Genomic DNA, 10,251 nt, shown 5'->3' on the forward strand with positions numbered 1-10,251 from the left:
ACTTGTCCCGAGGTCAGCCGGCAGGTCGGTGGCAGAGTGGGGACTAGAACGCAGTCCCGCCTCCTCGCTACTAATGAAGAACGAATCCAGCCTTGTTCTGGTCTGGAAACGCCTATATCTTTTATTGGACCGCAACCACCTTCTCTCTCTCGTTCCTTAGATCGGCCATCACCCCCCGTCCCCGCCTTCGGGAGAGGAAAATGAAAAGCCCCCTGGTGCTGACGGTGTTGCTGTCCTTAGCGGCGGCCAAGCTGTGTCACACCTACTGCGAAGGGACCCAGGAGCAACAGGCGGCCAGAGGGGTCCAGACGAAGGTAGAAAGGGAGGGAGCGGGGCTGGCTGGGGTGCAGAGAGATCTGAGTCCATGTGGCTGCCCCCAGGGGCAAAGGAACGTGAGACGTTTCGCTGACTCACCTCCCACCCTGACGCTGCGGGTCGGTGGCCTAAAGGGGGATACAATTTGGTTTTGTGCCTGGGTTTTTGGCTTTCCTGGACAACCGTGCGTGGTTTTTTTACATTAGAAATTCAGGCGGTCTCCCCCCGGGAAACTCTGTGGGGGACTAACGATCTAGCCAGATGGGGAGCATTAGATAATCGGCTCAAACTTCCTCTGCCCTGTGAGGGGAAGTGGGTTTGGGTTTCTTTTCATTCGAGACGTTTGAAGTTCTTTTGGTGGGATTCGTTTGCTGCCTTTTGCTCAGGCCTATTTAACTCCAATGCCTACGGCGTGTTTTGGAGAAAGGCGGTCACTCTGCAAATTGGGGACAAAGCCAAACCCTTGACATTCCTGTCTGGGAAACACATCCCGGCCAAAATGTTCCCAAGTGATCCGGTCTCAGCTGGAGCCACACCCGAGTTATTGGGCTCAACCCAGGGGTAAATGGACTGAAATTCTCAGGCCTGTGCTGACCCTAAACTCCACCACAATAACGACCCGCTGACTTCCGCCGGCCGGGGATCTGGCCCCAGCATGTTTCTGATGAGCTGCCCGGAAGCTCTTTGGGAAGAGCCCCCCCCCCCCATTTAACCCAATGTGGTGCTGGCGGCAGGCGAACCCGACTCAGCTCCGGCAGCGAGGGAGGGCTGATCCCTGCCCGGGGAACGGCATTTAGGGAGCGAGTGCGGGTGACCTGGCTGGAGACAAAGCCGCTGCTCTCGGGAGGTAAGTCCTGAGCTCCCCGGCCGTGCCCCCTTGGCCGGTGCTGCCCATCCCAGCCGCGATCCCGCTCTCCTGTCCCGGCACAGCTCATCCGTGGTGGCTGAAGAGTCTTGTCCAGCCCCTGCTAAGGGGAGGGCTCTCACCTGCCCTGGCTGGAACAAACGCTAGTGAACGCCCCCTCCTCGGACGGCTGGGAGGGGCAGCCAAGCCCTGGGCTTTGCTCACTCACCGGGGATCCAGAAGCCAGCCCCTGCCCCGGTCCCTAGGCACAAGCTTAGGGCACAGACCTGGGCACCCCCGTTCCGAGTCCTGGAACCTGCCGTCCAGCTGCCCAGCCCCTCGGGGTGCAGCTCTGACCCCTCAGACTCACCAGGATTCGAACTCACCCCACTCCCAGAGCTGTGCCCCGCAGGTGCCACACTACTAAATTACGGTGGGACTCTCTGGTGGGGGCACGCAGGAGATGTGAAGCAGTCTGCACGCACACACACACAGAGCAGGGCCTGTCCCCTCCAGCAGGGGGCAGCAGGACAGACGGGGACACACACACACACACACACACACACACACAAGTATACGCGCTCTTACCCATCCCTTGGGGGAGCGGCCGTGGTCTGGCAGGCAGGGGGCTTCTCCCCACCCCCCGACCTGCGTTCAGGCCCCGCGTTGTGCACCCCTCCCCACCTCATTCCATCTCTGGTCTAGACACGCTGAGTCTGTGCTGGGCCAGTCTGCCTCAGTTTCCCTCAGTTCATGGCACTGGAATGGGTTCCCTCGGGAGGTGATGGAATCTCCTTCTTTAGAGGTTTTTAAGGCCCGACTTGACAAAGCCCTGGCTGGGATGATTTAGTTGGGGATTGGTCCTGCTGTGAGCAGGGGGTTGGACTAGATACCTCCTGAGGTCCCTTCCCACCCCGATAGTCTATGATTCTATGGCAGCCTGCTCCGTGCAGGGATCCCAATTCCTCTTTTCACCACCGCTCACGACAGCTGTGCAGCCTCCAGGCTCTTGTTAATGCTGAGTCTTAGCTGGACGTGGGAGCTGGCCTGGCCTAGTAGCTAGAGCGCTGGATGGCAACTCAGGAGACCTGGATTCTATTCCTGGCTCTACTGCTAGGTGACCGTCCCTGCTCTGGGCCTCAGTTTCCCCTTGGGGGTCATGCTACTGACCCGCCTTTGTAAAGTCCTGGGAGATCTGCTCATGGACAGAGCTAGGCATTATTATTTGTTAACCTGTCTGCATTCCGGTAGCACCTGGGAGCCCCTGGCGCTAGGCGCTGTACAAACACAGGACAGGAAGACGGTCCGGGCCCCAGCGTGCTTCCACTCTAAGATGAGGGCCAGCAGGTGGCTACAGGCCGACGGGAGAGCCCGAGGGACCAGTGAGACAAAAACTGCCTTGCCTGGCGTTGCCTGCACACTGGGCTCTCACATCCCCAGAGGTGCCCAGCTCTGCCCAGGGCCCTGCTGCAGCTCTGTGCCAGCTGGCTCCCTGGGCGAGCAAGACGGGGACCTGGATGGACAGACGGATGGATGTTCTGGGTTGCAGCCTTCCCTGGCAGGAAGGGAGGCTGGGAGAAGGGCCACCCCCCTCCTGGAACGCCCCCTGCACCCAGGCTAGAAGGGGATCAACCCCCCCGCCAAATCTACCTGCCAGCTCACCCCCTGCACCTCCCCTGTGGCAGCTCCTCCTAGTGGCGAGAGCCAACAGGCCGGAGGGGGACCCAGTGCCACCCCTGCCCAGGGTGTGGAACGGAACCTGCCCATCCCGTGCACCTGGAGACCCCTTCCCCATGGAGCTGGGAGCCTGGGTGCTCAGCCCCCACCCCCGAATATTCCCCCTGGGTGGGCCGGGGGCCTGTCGTCCCCTTCCCTGCCCGGGGAGAGAGGGGCCAGGCTGCGCTGAGGGGCCGAGCGAGCTGCGCCAGGCCCCTGGGTTGGTTTTCTGTCACCGCCTTGGAGAGCTGCTGAGGCGAGAATCCACACAACCCGCAGCCCCATGTCTCCAACCCGGCCGCTTCCCGGCCCCAGCTCAGCACTTCTGGCTCCGCGAGCCGGCGGTGGAGACGGTACCGGCCGCGCCTGCTGGAAATAGCCCTGAGCCACCTCTGGGCGGGTCAGCGGTGGAACCCAGGGTTCCCCCGATTGCACCGGGCTTGGGAGCGGGCGGCGGGAGCCGGTCTCTGGCCAGGCGGTTATCAGGTGTGTGACAGTACCCAGCGGGGCCCAGTTGAGATCAGGCCCCCGTTGTCCCGGGCGCTGCCCATCAAACTCCCCGACCAGGATTGGCGCCCCATTGTGCCAGGCGCTTATGACCCCCGCCCCCCATGACTGGCACCAGTTCCCCTTTGCGCCAGGCGCGGCACAGCCACAAGCCGTTTCACAGAGGGGCTACGGGAAGCCGGTCCCGTGGCAGTTCTGCCAGCATGGGCCAGAGCCAGGCTGGGGAGCTGGCCATGACGGGCCATATTCTCAGAGTCCCCCGGGGCTCGGGCGTTCCCACCGGGAGAGGCTGCAGCCAGCAACCCCCACGAAGCTTTTCGTCCGGCTCAGCCCGTCCGAGGGTCCTACCTCAAACCGCCAGCAAGGGCCAGACTTAAACACCTGGCTCCCATTGGCTTCCAAGGGGACTTAGACACCTAACTCCCTTAGGCCGCATTCCCCACACACAAGTAGCACCTCAGGGTTGAGCGGGGTGAGGTGGATCGTGAGCTTTGTCTCTGTCCGCGGCGATGGGGAGCCGATGGCACATAGGGCGACCAGCTGTCCCAGTCTTAGGGGCTGTGTCTTGTATACGCAACTATAACTCCCCCTCCCCGTGGGAAAAAAAAAGTGTCCTGACTTTTTGCACTTGCGCTCTGGTCACCCTCGGTGTGTGCAAATCCGTGGTGCGCAACGGCGCGGGATTTGCTCCAGGCGGGGACCGGAGTACCTGGCTCTGCGGTATGCAAATTACTTCCCAACAGCCCCTCTTTGCCCCTTTGTGAAGCCCTTTGCTAAGACCCCCGGCCTCGGGCGGCTGCTTTCTGCAGGGCTGCGCCGGGCCATTCGCGAGCCATTCTCTCTGGGGCGGGCGCGTCAGGCCCATTTTCCTCATTTTGTCTGGGGTGGGTTTTTTGATTTCTTTCTCTCGGTAAATTGCTCCTCTCCCCGAGCGAGCGGCGGCTGGAAGGAGACACAAGCGAGGGCTGGCTTGTCTGATGGGCTCGGCAATAAGCCATGTCTTTGAGCGCTAGATTGCTGCCTCTTTGGGCAGAAAAGCAGTTGGAAGGATGGAGCCAGGGTGGGGGTGACTCATGCTGGGGGTGGGTTCGCTCCAGTGGGGCATCGCTGAGGCTAGCCACTGTTGTAGCAAGGTGGGGGGGGGCTTCGGGTTGGGATTGGGGGGCCCTGGCAAAGCTAGGGAGGGGGAGAACTGGGATAGCATCTCCCATCTCCCACTCACTAAAAGCATTTGACCTCCTAAGGGTTAAAGGCTCCCCCAAGCACGCCCCCCCCCCACACACACACGATTTGCAGGGCACTGAAGATTTTGCTGGCAAATCGCCTGTTCCTCACGGGTACTTGACTCTCCTGCCAGCTGGGGGGGGAAGCGCCGGGGCCCCCGCTGAGCCCGCATCGAGCTGTGCGGTGTCTGTGCACGGCTCAGAGCCCTGCCCCCCCCCACATCCACCCCCACCCCGGCTCCATGAGCAGACTCCTCAGGGGAGCTGCTGGTTGATTCCCACCCCCCAGGAGGAAATCCCTTGTCAGGGAGGCTTCTGTAGGGCTGGCAGGCCCCAGGAGTGCAGGGGTTAATGGCGGAGACACCCCCCACCCTCGGGAGTCCAGCTGGTTAGATCATCAATGAGATGAGTTAGGCGAGAGCTCAGCCTAGGGACTCGGCGGCAGGTGGACAGGGACGGTGGCCGGGGCTCAAGTAAATTCCAGGGCTGGGCTAGCCGGGGGCTGGTGGGTTTCACGCTGGCTTGCCACGGCGATCAGGCGTCTCCTGACAGGCCGGGGTCGGGGGCCGAGTGGGGTTTGACGCAAATGTGACGACATCCCCGTGGGGAGATCCTGCTCCCGGGGCGCCCGCCCCCTCGGGCCCGTAATGGGGAGCCGGGAGGGGGGGCTTGGGAGCCATCGCTGACACCCCACAGTTGGCGACACCCTCACGCTGCCAAAATCTTGGCGGTATCCGGCCCTGGGGGCGCGGCTGCAGAACGCCGGGTGGGGCTCAGGGCCGCAGGCGCCAGGGCTGGCAGGAGCGGGGGGCGGGATCGGGGCGGGTGGCTCCGTCCCTCGTCCCTAGAGTCGCCTGGCCCCGCCCGCCTGGCCCCTCTGCGTTTGGGGCTCACGCCCGCCTCTCTCCCTGTCTTTCCCGCAGCCGAGCTCAAACCTCGACAAGCTGCCCACGGCCCTGCTCAGGAGACTCTACGACGGGCATCGGGTCTCCTACGAGGCGCTGCTGCAGCTGGCGGGCAAGGACGATGCCCGTGAGTGCCCGGCCCCATCCCCCGCCCTGAGAAAACTAACCTGGGGAGACTGGAAGGGGCCGGAGGGGGGAGCTGCTATCGGGCGGGGGATGGGGAGAGAGCAGCGAAAGCGGGGGGGGCCGAGGTTGATTGCTGCCCCCCCAGCACCACTGACCGTCCCCCGCTTCTCTCTTCCAGGTCCCAAGATGCCCGTCCCCCCTCAGAAACGTAAGTCCCGTTTTCCCCTCTTCCCTGGCACTGGCTTCTCTGCCTTGTCCATCTGGGGGACGCCGCGGCCTCTCCCCAGCCCCGCTCCACTCTGTGCTCCTGATCCACACAGCAATCAAGGCAGGCGACACTGTCACCAGCTGGAGTGTAGACGGGACCTGCCCTTGAAAGCCAGCCGAAGCCTCAGGCAGCCCAGGCTTCTCAGGGCCATGGTTAGGTCCCGTCTGCGCTTGGCCCCGGACTGAGTCTTGGATCGGCCACGGCCGGCCCTGCCCCAGAGCCCGTGTGCCGCCCTGCTCGGTTCCAGCTGTGCCCAGCCTGAGGCTCCTCAACAAACGCCGCGCTCCGGCTGTGCCAGCTGCGCTCGTGGGAGCAGCCGGGCGCCCGGCAAGTCTGGGAGCCGGGCCCGAGGCGTCTCGCGGGGGGGGGGGGGGGGGGGGGGCTGGACCCAGAAGGCGCTTTGGCAAAGATGACCCGGATGAAAAGCCTCAGGTGGCGTCTCTTCCCTTCTCCGGCCTGCCAGGCTGACTCAGCTAGGGGCACCCGCTCCGCTGACCCCCTTGTCTTTCTGCAGGGGACATGCACGACTTCTTTGTCGGCCTCATGGGGAAAAGGACCCCGGAGCCCGGTAAGTGGGGCCCGTGTGAGGCCAGCTTGGCGGGCGGAGGGGGGGGTTGTGCGACGAGGTGCTGGCTGGAAGCCCCAGGACGCCCGTTCCCACCACCGTCAAGTGTCCACGTGCCCGCCCGCCCACTCAGGGGCGAGGCCTTGATGCCCCTAATGGAGATCCTGCATCTATACAGCAGGACGGGCTGCCCCAGTCCAGCGCTTCCAGCTCTGGCCGCTGTCCTCCCACTCCGGTGACACAAGGGGGGTGGAACAGATTGACCGTTCCAGGACGGGGGGCTTCCTGCAGGGGCTGAGCAGTGGGCGGGGGCCGTCCCGGCTGGGCGAACGGGCCTGGGAAGGAACTGACTGCATCTCTGCCCTGCTGTTTAACCCTAGACGACTCCACAGACGGGAACAAGGAGACTTCCGCTGGCTTCGGCGACCTCAAATACCCCCCAAATGCAGAATGAGGTGAGGGCAGCGGGGGCCCGGTTCTGTTCGCTCCCCTTCCCGTGCGACGCACGTGGGCTCACGCCCACACGCCCAGCGAGGTTGAGAAAAGCAGCCCCAAGTCTCGCTGCAGCTCGGACCTCTGGCAGGGGGACGTGGGAGCGTTTTACCCGAACCTCGGGGGCCGCTCGCAAATGGCGGAGTCAGACTAGATGATCACAACAGTCCCTTCTGGCTTTGGAATTGATGAACGTTTTTCTGTTGAGTCCCGGGCTCACATTACAGGGACGGCTGAGAACTTCGGCTGGAGGACGAGCCGTAGCTCGGGGTTACAACGGTCCCCTGTGTGGCGTGAGTCCAGAGGGCCTGCTCTGGGCTCCTGCACTTTCCCCATGTGGGCTTTTGTCTCTGCTCCTTTTACTGTTGTCCCCCAAGGGCAGCTGGAAGCCCCACCGGCCCCGCACGTACCAAGCCACCCTCCTGCCAGTCCTGTCCTGGTGGGGAACGTTAAAGTGGCCCCTGATTTTCGGCACTTCCGTTTTTGGGTGCCCACCTTGAAGCTTGGTATTTGGCTTCACACTACAGAGGGGCTGACCACCACCCTCCCCCTCACATCCCATGCTCTCAACTCAGCCCTTGGGGACATCAGGTCCTGCGAGCACCGCCGACTAAGGTGCTGTATTAGCCAGCCGTTGGGGAATGGGATCCGTCTCCACGCAAGACGTCCCGTCCCCGCACACCAGGCTGGGGAGTTTCACGACCGCCGAGAATACGAGGTTTGCCAAACCACAGCTGCCTGAGCAAACCGTCCGGAAGGGTCACGCTTCGCCTCGTGCATTAGCCCTTAAATACCTCTATGGGGTCTGTAATTACAGATCGAAAATCCCATTGATGGTCCCGCGCTCGCTAGCACCCGCTCGTGCGCCGAGCAGAGCCCTGACCCTGTGCGTGTTAGCACACGGCAGGCTGGGTTACGGGACATAAATAGCTGTAATCCCCCTAACCGGGTGATTACACGGCACTTATTCTGCTATTACGAATTCATTAGCTGGTGATTTGCATCCCGGCGACGGCTGGGTAATGAGACCAGGAGCTGGCGGGCTTCTCTTCGTGCCGAGCCGAAGCCTTAACGATAATTGCGCTGCAATTTTAGGAAATGGAGGAAAAGAGCAAATTTGTGGAAGGCGCTTTCCACGCATGCAGATGAGTCCAGTACCACGGCTACGCCCGCTGTCTCCCGTTGCCGGGTCTTCCACTGGGCTGTGTCTTCCCCTGTGTGCTTGGGGGCGGGGGGTTATTTGCATGTGTACAATTTATGGGTGATCGCATGTTACTGAAAGGTGGTTCGTATGTACCAAGCTCACCGTTGCTGGGAAAGGAGTGGGAGCGCTGGCTTCCAGGGGCAGGGAAGGAGGCTAATGCATCTAATCGACTTAGCCAGGCTTTTCCAGCTCTCCCAAGACTTATTCCAAGCTGTGCCACCCCAGGGTGGAAGGATCCAACGTGCCGTGGGTTTCCTCCTTCTTTCCTGCAGGTGCCCACGCCGGGGACAAGCAAAGCGTCGGCAGCGCCTCGAGAAACGGAGACGAAGCCGCACTCCAAAGCCCGCCGCGCTCTCAACCGAACCGGAACCCTCTCGCCGTGTCGTGGAGAACTCTCCCCCCCGGTGCCCCGTCTCGTCCCTGCTGCCCCATTCCGGCCCGCGCCTCGTCCTAACGCTAGTGCTCGCTGTTTGGAAATAGAGTAATGCCCCGGCCCCATGGTGCTTTCCCCTCCGCAGACACCCCGGGCAGCCAGCAGAACCCCCTTTGTGGCGTAGATTAAAAACACCCTTGACTAGTCAATAACACCACGATTTTTACTTATGAGCTGCCCTGTCTCTCAGCTTCTTTGCCTGATGTTTCCTAGGACTGTGTTGTTTGCTGGAGCCCCAATCACGTGTCCAGGACGCCACCGTGCTGGGCACTGGACGGACACAGAATGAAAAGCCAATCCCTGCCCCATGCCTCGGAACACACCTTTGCAGAGGGACATGTTCTCCAGGTGGGAGCAGGGTATTAAGGCTATAAAAGACCATCAATGCGGTTCAGGGTTCCTACGCCTTCCTCTCTAGCCTCTGGCGCTAGCCACTGCCAGAGACAGGATACTGGGCGAGATGGCCCACAGGTCTGACCCAGCCCAGCAATTCTTCTGCTGCTCGGCACAGAGAGGTCAGGTGATTTGCCCAAGGTCCAGTGAACCTCAAGCCTGCCCTTTCTCCCTTCTCCCATGCCGTTAGTAACTAGGCATCTTCCATAGCTTCTTGCGATGTTGCCCATCAATGTGGTATCCCAGCCTCGGAGGTAACAACTAAAAAAAGCCCACCTGGTTACTATAGAGCGCTGGGCAGAACGTTTGCAATTAAACCATTTTTTGTCTTGTCAAAATCTGCTGTCGAAACCATTTGGCGGAGACATCTCTGTTTTGACGGGAATGTGGTGAGGGGCAGGGCGGACTCGCTGGTTACTTGCAGAGAGGGGCCCAGCTTCAAAACCTGACCTTGTCGATCTGAAAAGGGGCCTTTGGGGCCGGTTCCATTTTCAGAAAGCGTTTTGGGTTTGGAACCAACGTGGAACCAACCAGATTTTGAAACCTCGAGAAAGTTGGTGTGAAACGGAATTGTCCTTCTCCACCCAGTTCTATTCCCACCCTTCCTCTGGCCAGATAGAAGGTATTTTCTTTCAGGAAGGATTGTCCATTAACTCTGGCCTCTGAGGCCATCAGAGACAGTAGGAGACAGCGGGAGCATCCTCGTAAGACCTACAAGGTCTAGACAAGCTGAGCGCAGCTCCTAATGTGCTGGCTGAGACGCTGCGTGAGGATTCAGTGACTTTTCTGGAACCGTGCGCCTGCAATTCTCCTTGGATCAGCAAGAGCTCCTACCACAGGAGCTTGGTCGTTTGCCTGGCCTTGTACAGAGACAAGGTGGGGAAGCAATATGGGACTAACCTCGAGCCGCACAGAGTTCTTCTCCAGGGCTGGGAAAGGTCCTCAGAGTGTCACGGCTAAGGGCAAGGTGGGACAGATCGTTAAGCATAAGCAGCTGACACATATTGTGAGAAGTCATTCAAAGGGGTGGGGGGTTACAGACTGTTGTAACGAGCCATCAGTCCGACTCTACGGAGTCCAAGCTTTTTAGAGTCTAGCCAAGTTATGAATTCTAGCTCCCAGTCCAGCACACTAGGCCGTAGTCTTGATCTCAACCCTGTCTGATGTTTATACCGTCCCCTTAGAATCATAGAATCATAGAATATCAGGGTTGGAAGGGACCTCAGGAGGTCATCTAGTCCAACCCCCTGCTCAAAGCAG

General features: G+C 61.0%; 1 protein-coding gene across 1 annotated transcript; it reads left to right on the forward strand.

Moving 5' to 3' along the window:
* The first annotated feature begins 200 nt into the window (after nucleotides 1-200).
* On the forward strand, nucleotides 201-6,923 carry TAC3 (tachykinin precursor 3). Its single transcript, XM_026659268.1, has 5 exons — nucleotides 201-314; nucleotides 5,529-5,637; nucleotides 5,815-5,844; nucleotides 6,419-6,472; nucleotides 6,850-6,923. Exons 1-5 carry the CDS (start codon nucleotides 201-203, stop codon nucleotides 6,921-6,923), a joined length of 381 nt encoding a protein of 126 aa, XP_026515053.1.
* Nucleotides 6,924-10,251: the final 3,328 nt, after the last annotated feature.

Source organism: Terrapene carolina, unplaced genomic scaffold (genome assembly GCF_002925995.2).
Source record: "Terrapene carolina triunguis isolate 2854851 unplaced genomic scaffold, T_m_triunguis-2.0 Scaffold616, whole genome shotgun sequence".
Lineage (NCBI taxonomy): Eukaryota > Metazoa > Chordata > Testudines > Emydidae > Terrapene > Terrapene triunguis.

Coding starts and splice junctions, on each gene's coding strand:
- TAC3 (XM_026659268.1), top strand. CDS start 201: ATGAAAAGCCCCCTGGTGCTGACGGTGTTGCTGTCCTTAGCGGCGGCC. Junction 315..5,528: donor CCAGAGGGGTCCAGACGAAG/GTAGAAAGGGAG, acceptor TCTTTCCCGCAG/CCGAGCTCAAACCTCGACAA. Junction 6,473..6,849: donor GAAAAGGACCCCGGAGCCCG/GTAAGTGGGGCC, acceptor GTTTAACCCTAG/ACGACTCCACAGACGGGAAC.